The sequence below is a fragment of the Misgurnus anguillicaudatus genome, chromosome 24, assembly GCF_027580225.2.
Source record: "Misgurnus anguillicaudatus chromosome 24, ASM2758022v2, whole genome shotgun sequence".
In the NCBI taxonomy this organism is placed as follows: Eukaryota; Metazoa; Chordata; class Actinopteri; order Cypriniformes; family Cobitidae; genus Misgurnus; species Misgurnus anguillicaudatus.
This window is the reverse complement of record NC_073360.2, coordinates 43,820,614-43,842,026: the sequence shown is the minus strand read 5'-3', so window position 1 is coordinate 43,842,026 and position 21,413 is coordinate 43,820,614. Positions and strand designations below refer to the sequence as shown.

The 21,413-nt window shown below is 37.9% G+C and overlaps 3 protein-coding genes across 3 annotated transcripts in view; all 3 read right to left on the bottom strand.

Annotated features, from left to right (window-relative positions):
* Window positions 1-21,413, bottom strand: part of LOC141361749 (uncharacterized) — a 114,795-nt gene that overhangs the window by 67,115 nt on the left and 26,267 nt on the right. The window lies entirely within an intron of this gene.
* LOC141349142 (uncharacterized) lies at window positions 1,425-19,968 on the bottom strand. Its single transcript, XM_073863511.1, has 4 exons — window positions 19,759-19,968; window positions 7,727-7,795; window positions 7,385-7,640; window positions 1,425-4,482 (listed from the first exon to the last, which is right to left on the bottom strand). Exons 2-4 carry the CDS (start codon window positions 7,736-7,738, stop codon window positions 3,398-3,400), a joined length of 1,353 nt encoding a protein of 450 aa, XP_073719612.1. The 5' UTR covers window positions 7,739-7,795; window positions 19,759-19,968; the 3' UTR covers window positions 1,425-3,397.
* LOC141349084 (uncharacterized) lies at window positions 11,319-19,847 on the bottom strand. Its single transcript, XM_073863518.1, has 3 exons — window positions 19,724-19,847; window positions 19,125-19,635; window positions 11,319-11,729 (listed from the first exon to the last, which is right to left on the bottom strand). Exons 1-3 carry the CDS (start codon window positions 19,733-19,735, stop codon window positions 11,455-11,457), a joined length of 798 nt encoding a protein of 265 aa, XP_073719619.1. The 5' UTR covers window positions 19,736-19,847; the 3' UTR covers window positions 11,319-11,454.

The following is a 21,413-nucleotide window of genomic DNA, read 5'->3' as shown; positions in this document are numbered from 1 at the left end:
GCGCTTTGAGTACTGAGAAAAGCGCTATATAAATGTAAGGTATTATTATTATTATTATTAGCTACCCGCTGTCCATTCTAGAACAGAAGGCCATGGAGGAGTATGCGAAGGAAGCTCTCAATCAACAGTTCATCCAACCATCTACATCCCCTGCCGCTTCAAGTTTTTTCTTTGTGGCCAAGAAGGACGGTGGTTTAATTACCGACACCTCAATTCTCAGATGGTAAAGTTCAGGTACCCCCCTTTCTCTGGTCCCAGCCACTCTGGATCAGCTCCAAGGAGCCCATATTTTCTTTAAACTGGACTTGTGAAGTGCCTACAACTTAATCCGCATCCGTCAAGGTGATGAATGGAAAACTGCCTTGGTAACCCCCTCAGGTCACTATGAATACCAGGTCATGCCCTTCGAATTATCCAATTCGCCCTATGTATTCCAGGGATAGATGAATGAAGTCTTCCATGAATACCTCAACAAGTTCGTCATCGTCCTCATTGACGACAAAGATTTATTCCACCACATGTTGTGGCAAAAAGTCTTAGCTTGAATCTTCATAAGAAAAAATACTCAGGAGACAAAGGTTCCAGGTGCCAAACAAAAATTACTTTATTCGCTCGAGCCAACAAAGTGAGACAATCAATACCCCTCATAAAGGCGCTAAAAGATCATCTGCCCTCCCAACATCTGACTCCATTTTTATACAGTAAGATCAAACACTTCTTATCTGAGATGACGTATATTCTTCTCATTGGTCTCCGTCTGCCACAATTAATTTTATTTGTTTGATGCAGCAGAAGTGCAGCTGCATCCTGCCTCATATCTAAAATGATATATTCTGTTTATTGGTTTTCATGGCCTTGGCCTAGCTTGCACAGATACCTTATTGTTAATGTAGCGAAGTACAGCTGGACGAATTCTCTAATCTAAAATGACGTACTCTTGTTTATCAGTTTCGACCTCGCTTCTCAAGATAATCGTGGTGAGAACAATCGGGGTATAGTCGCAGGATCGCACCTGGACTCTTTTATTTAGGAAATGAAAGTTAACTGAGAAAACGAAAGATAACTAATCTGAAATGGTGTCCTCTTCTTTATCGCTTATGTCGACCTTGTTTCTCAAACTAATCGTGGCGAGAATGGGGTATAGTTTCAGGATAGCACCTGGTCTCTTAATTAGGAAACTGAGAAAACGAAAGTTAACTGAGGAAACGAAAGTTTAACTGGGTGTCTTATATCCTTGTGTAAAAGCAATGGGCCTTAGAAGTTTAACTGGGTGTCATTATAGCCTTGTGTAGAAACAATAGGCCTTAGGTCTAGTATACAGTATATGATCAGTAATATAAACAAAAACCACTATACACTCTCTCTCAACATTAACACCATGTAACTCTGGTACTGGAGAAATTATGTAAACACCAACTGTACCTAAAAGTGGAAAGTGTGAGTTCCATACCCCTTCTGTACAGTATTTAGGATACATCTTCAACCAAAAAGAAGTGCAAATGGACCGGATGAAGGTGGAAACTATTCACTACTAGCCCTTACCCATTACTGTGAAAGATCTCCAACGATTCCTTGGATTCAACAACTTCTACTGGAGGTTTATTAAGAACTACAGTCATATCAGCACTCCACTTAACTCATCCTTAAAGGGTGCTTCCAAAAATCTTGTTCCGTCTCCCGGAGCCAAGGACTCCTTCCGCCTTCTCAAAGAGACCTTCCAGTCCGCCCCCATCCTCGTTCATCCAGGTAGACGACTTATCCTTAGAAGTTGGACAGCGGCAGGGGAATTCTCCCAGACTCCAGCCATGTTTGTTCGTCCAATCATCTGGGACATCGATGAGCTCATTAACCAGGAGAACCTAAACAACCCTGCTCTGCCGGAAGCCCTGGCAAACCTTATCTATGTATCTGTACACCTCTGCAATGAACTTTTGGATGCCGCTCCCTCCACTCCAGGCTCAGGACATCTAGGTAGCAAGCGGACCCTCTCGTGATTGTCATTAAAATACTGTGATGATGAACATGGGAGTTTATCATCCCAGGAAACACTAGTAAACCATATTGGATGATATTTTGCCTTATTGTTTATTTTGTGTATTAACTTGACTGTGATTGAGAGTAGGCATAACATTAATGTCTGGAATTTTCCTTTAATTACTGGGTTGTACCATTAAGATGTACAGAGTTGAACATAAACTTGGCACCTAACCTGGTTGAAAAACGCAAATTGAAGTTGTTGATGTTACGTCTAGTGATGGGTTGTTCGCAAACGAACCGGATCTAAAAGACGATTCTTTGTAAGGAACAAGAAGAGCCAACTCCCCTTCAGCGAGAGAGCCGAATCTTCAGCCGCATGCAGGGGCGGGACCTATTTGTATTTGGCACACAATGCGTTTAATCAAATGGGAAGACAGACTAGGATTATGCCATTATGTGAAAGAAGAAAGGGTGATAGATGCTCTAAAAAGCCAGTGTAGCCAGGCCAAGTACACAGAGCGATAGAGAGAATTAATTAAAGTTTTATTATAATGTAAAAAAAGGCTTTTATAAAACCAATTGATACAAAAATTGCATGCCAACACAAAAAACCCTCACAATTGCTAAATTAGGCTAAAAAGAAGTCTCCCAGTGATTCTAAATGAGGAGCCAGAGCCGATTCTAAATGAAGAGCCAGAGCCGAATCTATGAAAAAGCCAGACTGCCCATCACTAGTCACGTCAGCCTTCTGGAGCTTCAAGATAAAAGTTTTCCAAAATATCAAATTACACTTTTATTTTGCTCATTAATCACAGATTTAAACACATATATATGATTGAATTAACAATAAAACTATGAAATATGCCTCTTACACATGGTGAGGTAAAAAACTTTTAGTCTGTGTCTCTTGGTTTACTAACCTAACATTTACAGTAGTGTACAGAATCTAACATTCAGTGTACTTCCATGGGTAGTTATTTTAACTGTTTATTTCACTCATAAAACAGCAGTCAAAAAACAACACTTTCATAGTAGGAATAAAGAACACTATGGAAGTGAATGGGACTCACAAGTGGCTTGATTTCAAACTTTCCTAAAAAAAAAAAAAACATTCCCACAAACATTACGGTACATTCACACGGGGTGTAAGCGTTAACCATTCACTTTTAACGGGTGATGTCATGCATTGCCAAACTGAATTGTGGAACCGTCAGTGCCGTTGCTCGCGGCAGAAGTTGGACATTTCTCAACTTTTCAAGCGGCAACGTGTGCGTCAGCCAGTCAGATCGCCTTATGCAAATAACCTAGGGAGAGCCAGCCAATGACATTTATGGAAAACCGGAGCATGTGTTGCGGGCACTGTGATTGCATTCCCTCAAGCGTTAACGCTTTCGCCCAATGTGAATGTACCGCTACAGTGTTAAGGTTTCTCTCCAGTGTGAACTCTCTGATGGGCTTTTAAGGAACCTGACTGAGCATAGGTCTTGCCACACTGAGAACATTTAAAAGGTTTTTCACCTGTATGAAGTCTCTTGTGATTTAGTAATGTAGCCGCTTGTCTAAAACTCTTCCCACAGACACTACAGTGATGAAGTTTTTCTCCAGTATGAACTCTCTGATGAACTATTAATTGAGATGAATTAATGAAGTTCTTTCCACATTGAGCGCAGACGAAAGGTTTCTCTCCAGTGTGAATTCTCTGATGGTATTTTAAGGAACTTGACTGAGCAAACGTCATGTCACACTGAGAGCATTTGTAAGGTTTTTCACCTGTATGAATTCTCTTGTGATTTCGTAATGAAGACCCTTGACTAAAACTCTTCCCACAAACACTACAGTGATAAGGTTTCTCTCCAGTATGAAGTCTCTCATGGACTTTTAAGTTACTTGAAAAAGTAAACGTTCTGTCACACTGAGAGCATTTGTAAGGTTTCTCACCTGTATGAATTGTTAGGTGTGTCACTAAACTTTCATGTTGATTAAAACTCATCCCACAAACATTACAGTGATGAGGTTTCTCTCCAGTGTGAACACTCTGATGGGCTTTTAAATAACCTGAGTGAGGAAAAGTCATGTCACACTGAGAGCACTTGACAGGTTTTTCACCTGTATGAAGTCTCTGATGAACTTTAAGATTTTGTTTGGTTTTGAAGTATTTTCCACATTCAGTGCAGTTGAAAGGCTTTTCATCACTGTGTGTCCTCATGTGAACATTTAGTTTAGAGGAAGAGACACAAATCCTCCCACACTGCTCACAGTGAAACTGCTTCTTCTTCTTCTTCTCTCTGTGGTCTTCTGAATAAAATGTCTTCTCTTGTAAGGTAGTAAAGCTGATCTCAGATCTGGTGAAGAGTTTCTGTTCTGTGTGTTTTCTCTCATGTCTCTCTAAATGTCTCTGTGAGCTGAATGTCTTTCCACAGGTGATGCAGGAAAGAGTTTGTGCTGTCAGTCGCTCTTTTGATATTGAGGTTATTTCTATATCCAAACATGAATCACTCTCCACATCTGAAAGAAACATGAAAAAATTTAATTGTCTTTTCACTCTTATTTACACAAAGAAAGATGAAGAATTGAGATTCTGTATCTTTTTCTAGATTCACACATATAGACAGAAGACAGGTGTCAGTCCTGTTATTACAGCTGGGTCACTAGTGATGGGATTTTTGAAGGGAGGGTTCGGAGCGCGTGTCGAGAATAAATGGGGGTGCCAAATAAAACCTTGATTCAGGGCTTGTGTTGTTTATGTAGAAATTACCTAACCAATGACAAACGAGGCCTCAGTTCGGTCTAAGTATCGAACCTGGATAAAGTTTCGAAACTCGCGCCACCTTGTGGGTGTTGTGGCATTTTAGTGTCAGATAAGTGTCAGGAGTAGTAGAAGCAGAGTTCATTATTAGTAGTAGATTATATTATTAGTTATAGTACAGGTGCTATTCATATAATTAGAATATCATCAATAAGTTGATTTATTTCACTAATTACATTAAAAAAGTTACACTTGTATATTATATTAATTTATTACACACAGACTGATATATTTCAAATGTTTGTTTCTTTAATTTTGATGATTATAACTGACAACCAAGGAAAATCCCAAATTCAGTATCTCAGAAAATTAGAATATTACGTAAGACCAATACAAAGAAAGGATTTTTAAATCTTGGCCAACTGAAAAGTATAAAACATGAAGAATATGAGCATGTACAGCACTCAATACTTGGGGCTCCTTTTTACTAAATTACTGCAGCAATGTGGCTTGGCATGGAGTCCATCAATCTGTGGAACTGCTCAGTTGTTATGAGAGCCCAAGTTGCTCTGATAGTGGCATTCAGCTCCTCTGTACTGTTGGGCCTGGCATATCACATCTTCCTCTTCACAATACACCATAGACTTTCTATGCGCTGGTGGTGTGAACATCCATTGGGTGAAAAAATCTACATGCACGCTTAATATTTTTACTAACTGACCACATATTTCAAGTTTATTAATCTATATTCTCAACTAAATAGCTCTTAAAACTACATTTTATGACACAAAGAGTAAAAGTTCAAATATTGTGCAAGATTTTAGCTTCATTGCCGTTGACGTGAAATGCATTCTGGGAAACTTGGCTGTCAGAAGTCCGCACAAGTCACCTTCTGATGCATCCACATCCGGGGATGTTATGTGAACTTGGCTTGATGCGAACTTGAATCTGGTACTTGGGCCTCAACTGATGACGTTTTACAAGTACACAAGAACACAAGGACAGACAAGAAAGCATATTGAGAAACGACCCTAGACTGAGAGACCATTTGAAAGCCTTTGCAGGTGTTTTGAGTTAAAGGAATAGTCTACTCATTTTCAATATTAAAATATGTTACTACCCCAACCAAGAATCGTTGACACATCCCTCTATCATCTGTGTGTGTGCGCGTAAGCGCTGGAGCGCGCTGCGACGCTTCGATAGCATTTAGCTTAGCCCCATTCATTCAATGGTACCATTTAGAGATAAAGTTAGAAGTGACCAAACACATCAACGTTTTTCCTATTTAAGACGAGTAGTTATACGAGCAAGTTTGGTGGTACAAAATAAAACGTAGCGCTTTCTAAGCGGATTTAAAAGAGTAACTATATTTTATGGCGTAATAGCACTTTTGGGAGTACTTCGACTCGGCGCAGTAACACCCTCCCTCTCCCATTATGAGAGTGAGAAGGGGAGCGGACTTTTCAGGCGAGTCGAAGTACTCCCTAAGTTATCGATAAAGACAAAGAAACGTATAAAGTCATGCATGAATATTTGTGATTATCCACAATTTTGTAGGAGTCAAATAGAGCAATAGTTTTTGTATAGAGACTTTGACCTCTTGTTTCATTATATGGTGACACGTCTAGAATTAGATTAAGTGTTTTTTAAAGGGTTAGTTCACCAAAAAATGCAAATTTTATCATAAATCACAATCGACCCCCGTGTCGTTCTAAACCCCCAAGTGCTCCGATTGTCTTTAGAACCCATTTTACATATTTTTGATAAAAACCGGGAAGCTTCTGTCTGTCCCATTGCCTTCAGTTAGTTTCATAATTATTTCCCCCCAGAAAACAATGAAATACATCAACAAAAAGGTCCATAATTCGTTCAATAATAAAATTAGAAATAATATTAACATTTCTGTGCTCAAAGAAAACAAAACAAATCATTTTATTCCACAATTTGTTCTCCTCCTTGGTTGTTTAGTGTGCGTTCACAACCAGACAACGGCGCATGCTGATGACATCTCTTACTGACGGAGTTGCCAGCATACAGACACAGAATACACTGGCAAATAATTTGCGCATTTATACGGGCTGTTGAAGTATTGTTTACAATGTCTGCATAATCGCTTAAATAAAAAAAGTGGATAAACTATGTCAGCAGGTGACGTGTCGTAGTCTTCTTAAGAACAACTAAAGAGGAGAACAAATTATTGAATAAAATAATTCAATTTGGTGTCTCTGCGTACAAAAGTGTTCTTGTCACTTCATAATATTATTATTGAATGAGTGATGGACCTTTTTGGTGATGCCCTTCATTATTTTCTAGGGAAAAGAATTGTAAACTAACTAAAGTCAATGGGACAGACAGAAGCCACACAAATTTCATAAAAAATATCTAAAAATGTGTTGTGAAGACAATCGGAGCACTTGGGGGTTAAGGACGACACAGGTGTCGATTGTGACTTATGATAAAATTAACATTTTGGGGTGAACTAACCCTAGGTCTACATGCCTGTTGCTCAATAAGTATTCAAGATATCCTAAATTCCTTTAACATTTTAATATTTACATTTCTTGTTCTTTTGATTAGTGAGTTTTTGACTGAAACCCCAAAATAGGTGCTCAAATGCCAGTTAAAAATGTTAAAAATACAACAATAATTAAGGTGACATACCTGATGGAATAAAATCATCATCTTCATCAGCGCGATCTTCCTCTTCTGTGAGTTCAGTTTTGATTTCTTTAGGTTCAGTTTTGATTTCTGTGGGTTCAGTTTTGATTTCTGTGGGTTCAGTTTTCATTTCTGTGGGTTCAGTTTTCATTTCTGTGGGTTCAGTTTTCATTTCTGTGGGTTCAGTTTTCATTTCTGTGGGTTCAGTTTTCATTTCTGTGTATCCCACATACACTGAAGATTCACAACAATCCACATCCTGACAACACAACACACACAGATAGTAAAATTAGAAATGATTTGATGTTGTCTGATTCAGGTAAATGATGTTTTAGCTTCACAAACCTCTCGTTTCATTGCTAAATCTCCTCTTGACCTCAGCTTTGTCTCCAGTAACGCCACCTCTTTCTCCAGCTGATAGATTTTTGCTTAAATACACAGAAACAAGATTCTGTTTAAACTCAATTAAACACGCAAGAGAGAAAAAAACTGAGGATACACAAACACATCACACGCGCGCTCTTTCTTTCTTTCTTTAGTGAGTTTATTTGCGGACTAAAGAGTTGCAGCGCCTCCTGCTGTACTGGAGACAGAAGACGATCACTGATTTTTTTACGGCTCTGTTGTTTCTGGTGTGTCAGTAGGGTGTACAGTGAGTGAGAGTGTACACGATATAAGATAAACAGTGTAATGATTTGCACCAACATTAAAATATATGTAGATTATTCAAACACTGCCTACAGGAGACAATTAAACTGCAATGGAATTTTGTGAATTGAACAATTAATAACACACATTATGGTACCTCCCTTATGAAAATTAACCACGGTTTTATTGTGGTAAAAGGGTTACCATGTTTTTTGTGTAGTGATTACTATCAGCAAAACCATGGTTTTACTACACTAGCCAAGGTTTAACTTTCAAATTTTTTTACTACAGTAACCATGTTTTTTTTCTTCACTTTTGGCATTTAAATATAAATACATCAATGTGGTACATTTTGAAAGTAAAAAATAAGTCACTGGATTTATGAGGAATTTTATGTTCTGGTTAACAATGTTGTGCTCTATTAGTAAACTCTGTGGTTGCATACAGTGAGGAAAATAAGTATTTGAACACCCTGCTATTTTGCAAGTTCTCCCACTTAGAAATCATGGAGGCGTCTGAAATTGTCATCGTAGGTGCCTGTCCACTGTGAGAGACCACAATATATGATTTTTTAAAACTATTTAGTGATATGATACACAAAAATTATAGGAATTATAGTGGGAAATTAAAGAATTTAAGAAAGAAATTATTCTCTCTTTAATATGCAAATGAAAAGTCCAGTTTAAGTTTAAAGCCTTTATTTTCATCTGTATAGATACATGTACAATAACTTCCTTTTTTATTACATTACATTCAACTGTGATTGTCATAATAATAAAGTAAAAATAAGCCTGTTATACTATATCCGGTGTTTGTGCAGTGAAGTGTAACCAGCTTGTCAGCAATGTATAGGGCTGTTACAATGATTAAATAATCGTCTCATCGCAATTGTTTGGCCTCACCGTGATGATTTTAGATCACCGCAATGATTGCATATCTGTATAAAAATGTGTTATGTGTATTAATATTTAGTGCCAGGTAAACCTGGCAAAATATTTAATTTAAATAATGTGAAAATTATTTCATGAACTAACAAAAAATTATCAGAATGAAATGTCCAAGCAATAAAACAGGCAATTAATCATCATAATCGTCAAAGTCCTAAAACAAGCAAAGTTAATGAACAATTAAATGACATTTTGGTCGCATGACATAAACAGTTGAAACCATTTTTTTTTAATTTACTCATCCTCATGTTGTTCTGAACCTGTATGAATTTCCCTTTTCTGATGAACACAAAAGAAGATATTCCGAGAAATTATGCAAACACACAGCAGTAAGTCACCATAGACTAAAAAAATATGATGGAATTTAATAGGTACCAAAAACTTTGTGCTTACAATCATTTAGCAAAATATTTTCTTTATAATTTATCACAATACTTCCAAAATATTTTTTCCTACTATGGAAGTCAATGGTCACCTGCTATGTATTTACCATCATTTCTCAAAATATCTTCCCCCGTGTTCAACAGAAAAAAGACATCCATACAGGTTCAGAACAACATGAGGATGAGTAAATGATGACAGAATTTTAATTTTAAAGTGAACTATCCCTTTAAGTTACAGACACCGGCCCTGTTGGTTTATTTACCAGCTGCTGTTGTTTTAATTGAGTTAAACATGGTAAGATTAAAACCTTTTCGTCTCTTGGTTTACTAACCTAACATTTAGTGTACAGAAACTAACATTTAGTGTACTTCTATGAGTAACATTATGTCAACTGTGTACTTCACTCATTAAACCAGTGTTAAAAACAAAACTTTCATAGTATGAAAAAATAGAATACTATGGAAGTGAATGGGACTCACAAGTGGCTTGATTTAAAACTTTTCTCAAAATATCTTCCTTCATGTTCATCAGAACAAAGAAATTTATACAGGTTTGTAACAACATGAGAGTGAGTAAATGATGACAGAAATTTCATTTTTGTGTTAACTATCCCTATAATGCTGCATTCACACCAGCTGCTGTTGAGGCGTCAACACGAGTGATTTCAATGTTAAGTCAATGTAAAGACGCGTTTCTGGAGGTCTCGCGGTGCGAATGACGCATGTAGTGTGCGCGGTAGACACAATTCCACCGCGTTCATGCGAATGACGCAAATTGAGCGTTGAAATGCGCGAGTTGAAAAATTTGAACTTTAGCAGAAAAACGTGCCACGTTAACCAATCAGGAGCTTGCTCTAGTAGTGACGTGACTACAGAAAGCGAGCGGAGCCGCAGAAGCCCCTCCCATGACGTGAATTTCTGCGCGAATGTCTCATTAACTACAATTTCACACGTGAATGAAGCAAGTAAACTCAGAATGTTCAAGCGGGAAACTAGACGGTAGATGTGAATTTGACGCCTCAAACGCGGCTGGTGTGAACCCACGGTAAGGACATCATAACCTAAAATAAAACTCTAGAAAGCTTTGAAATATTAGACCTTTATGTCATTTTTCATCCTCCATAATACAGTACTGTTAGATCAATCTGAAAAACCTGAACAGCACTGTTTTATTTCATTTGTATGTTTGTTCTGTTGTATTTATTAACAATATTGCTCATCATTTGATTATTTGTTCTTATATTAACTTATTTATCAACTTGTTTTTAACAATATTTAAAACTTTATACGTTACAAGTTTTTGGTGTCATAGCCTTAGTAAGGTCACTTATGCTAACAAAGTTTGACTGTTGATTAACTCTTCCCAAAAACATTACAGTGTTAAAGTTTCTCTCCAGTATGAACTCTCTGATGGGCTTGTAAGTGACTTGACTGAGCAAATGTCATGTCACACTGAGAGCATTTGAAAGGTTTTTCACCTGTATGTATTCTCATGTGATATAGTAATGTAGACCCTTGAGTAAAACTCTTCCCACAGAGACTACAGAGATGAGGTTTCTCTCCAGTATGAAGTCTCTGATGGTATTTGAAGTGACCTGAAGAAGCAAATGTCTTGTCACACTGAGAGCATTTGTAAGGTTTTTCATCTGTATGAATCCTCAGGTGTGTCACTAAACTACCATGTCGATAAAAAGTCTTCCCACAAACATTACAGTGATGAGCTTTTTCTTTAGTGTGAACTCTCTCATGGACTACCAGGTGATATTTATGGCAGAAACGTTTCTCACAGTGTGAACACTGATAAAGTTTCTCTTTAAAGTGAATATTCTGGTGTGATTTTAATGAACTTGAATCCCTATAGGTTTTGTCACATTCACTGCACTGATACGGTTTCTCATTGGTGTGCAAAAGCACATGTCTCTTCAGACTATGTTTACAGCTAAATCTCTTCTCACAGTGAGGACACTCGAAAGGTTTTTCTCCAGTGTGAACTCTCTGATGAACATCAAGAATTTGTTTGGTTTTGAAGTATTTTCCACATTCAGTGCAGTTGAAATGCTTTTCATCACTGTGTGTCCTCATGTGAACATTTAGTTTATAGGAAGAGACACAAATCCTCCCAGTGAAACTGCTTCTTCTTCTTCTCTCTGTGATCTTCTGAATGAAGTTTCTTCTCTTGTAAGGTAGTAAAGCTGATCTCAGATCTGGTGAAGAGTTTCTGTTCTGTGTGTTTTCTCTCATGTCTCTCTAAATGTCTCTGTGAGCTGAATGTCTTTCCACAGGTGATGCAGGAAAGAGTTTTTGCTGTCAGTCGCTCTTTTGATGTTGAGGACGTTATTTCTATATCCAGACATGCATCACTCTTCACATCTGAAAGAAACATGAAACAATTAAATTGTCTTTTTCACTGTTATTTACACAACAATAAGGATGAAGAATTAAGATTGTGTATTTTTCTAGATTCACACATATAGACAGTTGAAGGTGTCAGTCTTATTGCAGTTGGGTCATTGCTAGTGATGGGATATTTGAAGCAAGAGTTCGGAGAGCGTGTCAAGAATAAATCAGATGAAGCCTTGATTCAGGGCTTGTGTTGTTAATGTAGAAATCATGTGACTTTTTGAAACACTTGGAAGACTGAAAGTTCAATCATTCATCAGTGGGCATCTTCCAGCCAGAGGAACAAATATGTTTTCTCGACTACTAAGTTTAAATACACGGCTGCAAAAAACCTGCACCATGAGAGGACTGATTTACATTGACAATTTCAATAACTTCTGGAGTCAAAGGCAACTTTTTAACAAAGATGGTATCCAACCAAACAAACTAGGTGCTAGGTTGCTTAAAGTTTACACAATATCTTTTTCATCCTTCATTATTTATCAGCTAAGTGTTCCAGTCCACTCCTGAATGCCTAAATGACCACAGGATTTCACACCCGGACCTGGATGGACATTTAAGTGACAAGGATAAAACTCTGCAATCACAACAACTACTGTTCACAGTCCTGCCCACAGACCTCGCTACAGCTGGATTTTGAATCAACACCCAAGGACGTTTCTATGAATAACAACCAGGAAAGGCAAGAGAACACCCTTCAGCCTCCAGGAACACCAGAATCACAGTTGATGTCGTCACACTCTCTCCCATTCTCTCCAACATCACCACTTCTGTGCTTTTTAGAGAAAATGGAGAAACTGGTATTTGCTAGAACAAAGCTCTCCCGCTCTATTGCTACGAGTCCCCAAATATCAACCAAGAAACGGCAGTCTCCACAACCACCAAATCCTCCGGGCCCAGCCCGCCCTCCATCTGAGAGAGCACGTCGACCTCTGCCTCAACACCTGCAAACATCACTGGTAACTGATATGTGTTGGGTCCCGGCTACAGCACTATTCGGACGGGATTAGTTTTCCAAACGACGTTTGAGTTTCAACGTGTCCCCCAGGACGTCTGTGATTTTATGTACCGATTCGGACGGGATTAAAATGATGCGGGCTATTCCAGAGATGGGAGTGTCTGTTTCATGCATTTGGGCGTTGCAGAAGAGCACGTGCTCTGGATACGTGTGTTTGTAGTGTTTAATATATTGCTTTAAATGTAAAATTATGACAGAACATGTCATTTATTAATTTAATTTTAACATGTTAAGACCCTGAGATTTGTTTATGTAAGTGGATGTAGATGTGTGTTTGTGTGTCTCTCTCTCTGTCTGTTGGTGTGTCATGTTTCTATTATAGATGGGCGTTCCCACACTAACCAGTGGAAAATCCTGATTGGTCCTCACCAGCTTTCCACCTGAATATAAGGACCACCCCAAACACTTGGAGGAGGCCTTTTGTGCCTCGCTATTCGGTCACCTTAAACCGCATGCCTTGACTGTTCCGCCATTGTTGTTATTCGCTCGTCGTTGTTTGATAGTGTGTTTTTAAATCAGAGAAAGATTGTGAAAGTTTGGCTACATCTAATGCCTTTTTAGCGAATCATATGTGAGATCAGGATTCATGAGTGATTGTTGTCTTTTATTAACTTATACATACTCTTATAAACACAAATTGTCATAAGGGATGTAGGGGGTTGGACGCCAATTTATTTATATATTATTTCACTTTGTTTTTGGTTAAGGGAGGTAGGTAAGTTAAATTGTATTTTGTTTTCTTTTCTTTTTGTAAGATAATTTAGATTGTAAAAAAAGAATGTTTGTTTGTTATTTTGGCCTGGTCTGCCCCTGACGACAAACCCTTCATTTTATAAATAAAGTTTTCTTGTATTTTTCGATATCTCTCTGGTTTTGAGACTTATTTCCTTCTTTCTGTTGCGGTTGACCCCTAGCGGTCGTAACAGAAATTGGGGGCTCGTCCGGGATATGAACCCGGGACCTCTCGCACCCAAAGCGAGAATCATACCCCTAGAATCATACCCCTAAATAAAATATACAAATCCTACTAAAGTAACGTTAGCCTACGTGTTTTATATAACTGTCTGCTTATAATAAACACAAAGAAATGAAGAAATAATGATTCATAAAAATGTATTATCTTTATTAATTAACATTACCATTCCGGAGTTAAACAAGTTTGAACGGAGTTTCTTATAATGTTAATGATTTACCAGTGTATGATATTCAGCTCGTTTTGATGTAATTTAATTATTTTATTTTGCCAAATGCGAAAAAACATTCATATCTGAATGAATGAGACTCAGGAAATACAATATACGCACATTAGTAAGACCTTACGGCAGATCACATTGGCCAAAACACAAAATGAACCGCGATTTCAAAAGATATTGTGGGCAAACACAGACATTTAGGGCCCTATAAAATCCGTTTTATTTTTTCCCAAATTCCGTTTTATTTTTTCCCAAATTCCGTTTTCTCCGTTTTAATTTTTGCAAATTCCGTTTTGTCCTTTTTAATTTTTGGCAATTATATTTTTTACCCTTTACTTTTATTTTAGTCATAAAAAGAGTGTGCCTTTTAATGTTAATGATTAAAATGTAAATGATTTGGGGGGAAAACTGGATAACAGGATTACTTAATGACTATAAAAGATGCATTTACACACGCACATACACATCCGCGCGCACACACAACTCAATTCAATGCATTGTTTTTTTAGTGTTTTTGCAGGAGGCTACAACAAGGTGTTAAAGCAGTGGTGCCTTCAGAAGTGCCTTAAACACATCAACCCAGCGGAACGCGATCCATATTTTATACACAATCGCTTGAAATGCATATAACTTTACAAACATACACAGGATAGTGATCTGACTTAGGACAGCATGAGCACGCAGCTCTTTGCACGTGCGAGCGAAAGAGAGACAGAGAGCGGCGCCATTATGCAGATGATTATATTTTAAATGCGAGGGATAGTTAGTTTGCCTCAGCTCGCTTGAAATGCATAAAACTGATCAAATACATGAGGATATGTGTTCGCACTTCGGACAGATGCCTGAGCGCGTGCACGTGAGAGGTACAGTGAGACAGACATGGATGAGAGAGTGCATGTATCTTTGCGCTCACCGTGAACAGAGTGTTGACTAAACTTCCAAACTAACAGATCTCCGGTCACATAAAAGTCATGTGAGACCTGCTCGGAACTAAGTGCTTAGCGTCGAATTTCTAAATTTTTTCGCTGACGAAAGCAGAGTCGTGGAGAGCCGCTTCGCCATGGTTTCAGTGTTTTGGAGGAGGTCTGAAACGATGGGAGGGGGCGTGTCGCCCAGATTTACTTCCCCCGGTCTGCATTTCCCCCAGACATACGTTCGTCTCCCACACAAAAACATAATTTTATTCAAAATATGTCAAATTCCGCGAAATTCCGCGTTTATACTAGATTCCGTGTTAAATAGCCAATTCCGCGATTCCGTCCGCGATTCCGTGATCGCGGAAATTATAGGGCCCTAGACATTTGCATTCGGACGGGATTACATTTCTCAGAGGACCTCCGAGTTCGGCGAAAAACAGTAGGTAAATTGCTCTGAAATTCTTACGGAGGTCATCAGAGAAAAACACAGACATGGCCGATTCGGACGGGATTAAATACACAGAGGACCTCTGAGAAGCACGATTTTCTCAGAGGTCACCTTGTAAAACTAATCCCGTCCGAATAGGGCTTTTGACAGCAATTACAATTAGGGCTGCACGATTCGTGCTAAAATGTGAACCAGATTTTTCTCCATGGGAATTAAGATCCCGATTCTCTCAAACGATTCGCGTATTTTCAAAAAAAAAAAAAACATTTCTTGCACTCAAGTAACAAAAATGTGCTACACTGGACTTTTAGTTATAATAAAGTGTCTTCAAAGTCTCTTTTCCTTATTTTAGAAGATGAGTAACTTGACACTAATAAATAAAAGTAACTGTACAAAAAAGCACAGGTGCTATTTATTTCAATCAAACTGGTCAACCTTATCAAAATTTAAAAACACAAAACCTTTAAACTTTAAAAACACGAAACCTTTAAAGAACTTAATGATGATACTGAGGCCGTTTCTCAATCTGAAGGCTGCAGCCTTCCGGAGGTCGCATTTCTAAGCTGCATACGTCATTAAGTCTTATTATTCTCAGTTAATCGTAAATTGTTGTAATACGTTTATGACTTGCGGATGTAATGCTCAGTTAAGTTAAACCAGGCTCGATGACGTATGCAGCCTGCATATGAGACCTACGGAGGCTGCAGCCTTCCGACTGAAAAAAGGCCAGAGGTAACTTATTTCCTTGCCTTTTTTCGGAATCAATATTGTTGCTTTGTCACTCTCTCCTTCGCCACCAGAATTTTCCACAGTGGCGCACATTTTTTCTCTCATTTGTTTAAAAAGTGCCGCTCCAAATCCATCAAGTAAATCTATGTGTCTAGGTTTGCCGCTTTGTTCCACGTCACGCGAGTGACAGCCAAACGCCGCAAATGAGGAGAGGAGAGAAACGATCGGGTCTGATTGGTGAATGAATAGGGTTTGGTTTTACACTGCGTGAGTGTAAGCAAGTTTAAATTACAATAATGCAGATGTTATGTCATGTAAATACGTGAACGCAGTATGAATACGGGGTAATAGTGTACATGCAAGACAATCGCTGTCATTTACAAATTAGTTACAATAAGAGGCGGAGGAATAGCTGCTTTATTCAAAGAATCCTTTCAATGCAAGCATTACTTGGTGATTACCATTCTTTTAAATGTTTGTGTATTGCTCTAAAGCATTCTGTTTTAGAGGCTGTTTACACTTGACATTAACATGCGTTTTCATCGATGGGATCACAAGTGGACGACGTTAATGCCAGGTGTAAACGGTGTTCGTTTTGAGCTCGTCCACTTTCGACCACTTTCGACCACATTCAGAGGTAGTCGAAACCCCTTTTGATCGGATTGCATTTGTAGGGTAAACACACATGTTGTTGAATAAGTTCGAACAGCCACACGCGACCGCCTTCTCTCCGCCCATTTATCTAATCTGAGGTACTAAACACAATGTTTTAAGTCTTTTCTGGCGTGAACAAACACGGTGAAAAGCCCTACTTTTAGCCTTTCATTGATAAAACTAAAGCGGCTAAACTCCTCAGTTTCCTTTTGCAAGCGTGTGAAAGTTGCGTGATCCTATTTCATCAATTGCGCTGAAATATCAGAGAAAGCTCTAACATATTCATGTACAAAACACTGTGCAGCATGTTTACTTACAAGACAAGCAGTGGACTCCGACATAATATTAGTTCTCGTCCGTATAAACTCATCATAACTTAAAATGACAGCAGCAAAACTCGCACACGGTCTCGACAGACCACCCCCTCACAGTATTCAAGACAGAATCGGTCGAAAGTGGACAAAAGAGACGGATTTAAATACCAGGTGTAAACGTAATGTGTCTCTCTCTCCCACTTGTGATCTGATCGATGAAAACACATCTAATACCAAGTGTAAACAGCCCCTTAAACACACTTGATCTGACCCAGCATGTGCAAGGTCCTATACACAATCGGGGACACACTCTTGATCTGTGTCCCAATTCGAAGGCTGCGACCTTCTAAGGGCATATTCTAAGACCGATTGCGTCACAGCTGCGCGACTTAAGGCGAGTAAGGCCATCTCAATTCGAAGGATGCTTAAAATGAAGCCTCAAAATGCACCATTTTTCTCTGCGCTGTTAAGGATAAAATGAATGGATCCTTCAAAGTAGGGCTGGAACGATGCGTCAACCTAATCGTTTACATTGATTTGCTGGAAACGCGCCAATGTGTTGTACTGTTAACATTTTGAAACAATGGTGACTTCAGCTCCGAGTGATTGACAATCATGTGTAGGGGTGTAACGATTAACTGTGCAAATGCGATTCAGAATCGATTTCAGACAGGCATTTTTAATGGGACACACAATCGTTATAGCCCTAATCATGTGTTATACTAATCAGCCAGAATGCGATCAAAAGTGTGGGAATACTTTAACTCTTTCACCACCAACATCAACACATGTTGTTTGGGAGGGATACAAGAAAAATTCTCCTAGCTCATTCAAAAACAAACTAAAGCATTTTCAGTTATCAGCCATGACTGGAACATTAATTGCCAATGGCTTCTATGATCAGATGAAACTAAAAACTTAGCTTTTAGCAGCAAACACTCAAGATTTGGTGAACACAGAGAAAAAAAGTACCCCATGTGTACTATATTTCTGCTGCAGATCCTGGACATCTTGTTAAGATAAAGAATATTTTGAATGATTTTCTTTAACGAGTGTTGCTTTTTTAAGTGCACGTTATAAACGACTCCGACTCATAATGATTTTAGATTGATAAGGACTTCCTACTGACGAAGCTGTGCATGAAACACAGAATCTCAGCCTTGAGATTCAGAATCGAATTCCAACAGGCACTTTTAATGGGACACACGATTAATCGTTACATCCCTAGCACCAACATGGAGCTGGGAGTCTAAAGGGTCTGGAGTGATCCTGGATGAAGGAATGGTCTATGATCTCTTGTCAGGCATTTCCTAACCTCATCAGGCATTATAGGAGAAAATCTAGACCCGTTAAAATGGCAAATGAATGGAGTATCAAAAAGTATTGAATAAAAGGGTGCCAATAATTGTGGCCAATGTGTATTACAGAAAAACATTTCATAATGATATTTCACCCCATTTTAAATTCTTATTATCCAATGAAAGGATACATTTTTGTGATTTAAAAAAATAAGATTATAAGGATTGACAATGCAGATAAATTTTCACAGCCTTATTTAATCATATTTACCAGGGGTGCCAATATTTTTGGGCAAAACTGTAAATACAAACGTACAGGATTATCTGGATCACGGCCAATCAGAGGGAAAGGTCCGGCCTTCACTATCTCTGATTGGTTTAGACCACGACATAAACCTAATGTGTGTCTGTTGTTGAACCACAGGGAGTCTTTCAGAGTTGCAGAGACTTTTTATCCCTCGAAAGGCTGGCCGCACTGGTGCAACCACATTTTTTTCCGCAATATTGAAAAATTAGGTCACATTCTAGAAACCCAAGAAGCCTCCCAGTTTTCATCAAAAATAGAAAGCACTAAAAATAAAAAATCAGAGCACTTGGGGGTTTAGAACGACACAGGGGTAACTGATTTATGATAAAATTATACTTTTGGGGTGAACTAACCCTTTAAGCCTATATGTCTGTTCCACAATAAGTTTTAAAGATAACTCCTTTAAATTTTTGACTGAAAACCCAAAATAGGTGCTCACATGACAGTTAAAAATGATAAAAATACAATAATAATTGAGGAAACATACCTGATGGGATAAAATCATCATCTTCCTCAGTGCGATCTTCCTCTTTTGTGGGTTCAGTTTTGATTTCTGTGGGTTTAGTTTTTATATCTGTGTGTTCAGTTTTGATTTCTGTGAGTTCAGTTTTGATTTCTGTGGGTTCAGTTTTAATCTTCATCATGAGGTTTGTGCAGTCGACGAGTTTAACTGAACACATCTTCAGTTTGGTCTGCAGGATCTGCTGCTGTTCTCCAGCGTTACAGACAGAATCCAGAGACTCTGTGGAGGTTTGATCCTCCTGTAAGCTCTGTTTACTGTCACACACTGTAGTGTCCTGAGTGTCTGTGGGCTTTGACTCAGTATAACAGAGTAAAGTCAGACTGAGATCGGAGTCTTGTGTGTGTCTGGATTTCTCTTCAGAGAGTTTAGAGTCCAGCAGTGTCTGTGGTGTGCGACTCTGATCTCTGCTCATCCACACTGAATCCAGACTCCCATCATCAGTCACATACACTGAAGATTCACAACAATCCACATCCTGACAACACAACACACACACAGACAGTAAGATTAGAAATGATTTGATGTTGTCTGATTCAGGTAAATGATGTTTAAGCTGAACAAACCTCTCGATTCATTGCTAAATCTCCTCTTTCTTCACCTGAGAGTTTTTTGTGATGAAATCATCAATATATCCAGCATTGACAGCTCAGTTCATACTGATTTACAGCACAGTACATCTCAACATTAAAATACACAGAAACAAGAGTCTTTTTAAACTAAATGAAACACGCAAGAGAGAAAAACACTGAGGATACACAAACACATCACACGCACACTCTTTCTTTCTTTCTTTAGTGAGTTTATTTGCGGACTAAAGAGCTGCAGCTCTTTAGTCCGCATGTGGGTTTCCCTATGTGGGCCCCATATAGGTTTGCCCATGTGGGATAATAATGTGGGGCCCTCATGGCACCTATGTGGGCAAAACATTTTATGCTTAAAATACATTTTATATACATTTAAACTCTTAAAATTATTACTTTTGGTTTATAGTCACTTTTATACAAAGAGCAAATAATATCACAGATAGGATATGATCAGTATAAAACATTTGAAATAAAAATGCATTATTGTTAACATTTATTTGTGATATTTGTAATGTTTACCTGCCAATTATTAATTTTAATTTGCACAGCTGAGCATGAGTGAAAATAAGAAATGTCAGAAAGTTCATCAGTTTGATAAGTGTGTTAATTAAAGAAATGTTTCAAACATTCTGAGAGAAGTCTGATTAGTGGAGTCAGGTGTTTCATATAAGGAGACCTCATTATGATCTGCTCACTGCAACGACACATTACGCTTGACAAAGTAGTCCTGCTTCAAATGTTTTTAATTGTGATTTTTATCACATAATATAATATCATATTTTAAATAATCTTTGCTAAAATAGGCAGACTTTTATAATTACAACTATAAAGATGATAAACATTTAAACTACAAGAATTTCCGCTCAGGCGCAAGGATACGGTTTCTATCAGAGCAGCAGGAGTCTCTCACAACTGTTACACTTGTAATTTATCCTGAGTTGTGTTTTTAGAAAATGTAATACTATGGTACAAGTTCACGGACTGCACAGGGATGAATCAAAGCAAACGTGCAAGGACATTTAATGAGTTTGGCTGTGGATGCTTTGGAAGTTCTTCATAAAACGTTTGAGCAAAGATTAATTGATGATCAGAAGACCATCTCCAGAAGAGTGAGCAATGTTTGTGTTGTTTTTGAGTTCAAAGTATTTTAAGAGTTTGACTTCTTTCAATGCTTATTTTAAGTGTTATGTTAAATTGTTAGTCATTACCTGCCTTAGCAGTTTTGAAATGTTCATGATTATTTTAGCATTGTATTGTTATAAATTGACAATAAAGTATTTTGATATATTGAACCTTTATAGTTTTTTAATTTGATTTCTCATATTGCACCTCCTTCATGTTTTGTGATGTTTTATGCTGAAATCTGATATTTACCGAACTGAAATGATTTGCTTTTATCGGTTTTCAATTTAAATTTAAAATTTAAGTAAATTACAATTAAGCATTAAAAGTCATAAAGATAGGACATCGTAGGACAAAAAGATTATGATCAGATTAAAAAAACAAACACAAAAGTTTTTACAACATTGTATTTCATGGTAATAAGGTAATGTTGCAGCATAACATTTAAAAACGTTTTAAAAACCACACCCTAAATAAAAACAAAAAGGACGTTTTAAAAACGTAAAATGCCTAATTGGATTGGTTTTCCTTAGGTAGTAAAAAACGT

Bases quoted from the DNA above. Each gene is read 5' to 3' on its own strand.
- LOC141349142 (XM_073863511.1), bottom strand. The intron at 4,483-7,384 runs GTATGTCACCTT...TGTTTCTTTCAG, and splicing joins TGATGATTTTATTCCATCAG to ATGTGGAGAGTGATTCATGT.
- LOC141349084 (XM_073863518.1), bottom strand. The intron at 11,730-19,124 runs GTATGTTTCCTC...TGTTTCTTTCAG, and splicing joins TGATGATTTTATCCCATCAG to ATGTGAAGAGTGATGCATGT.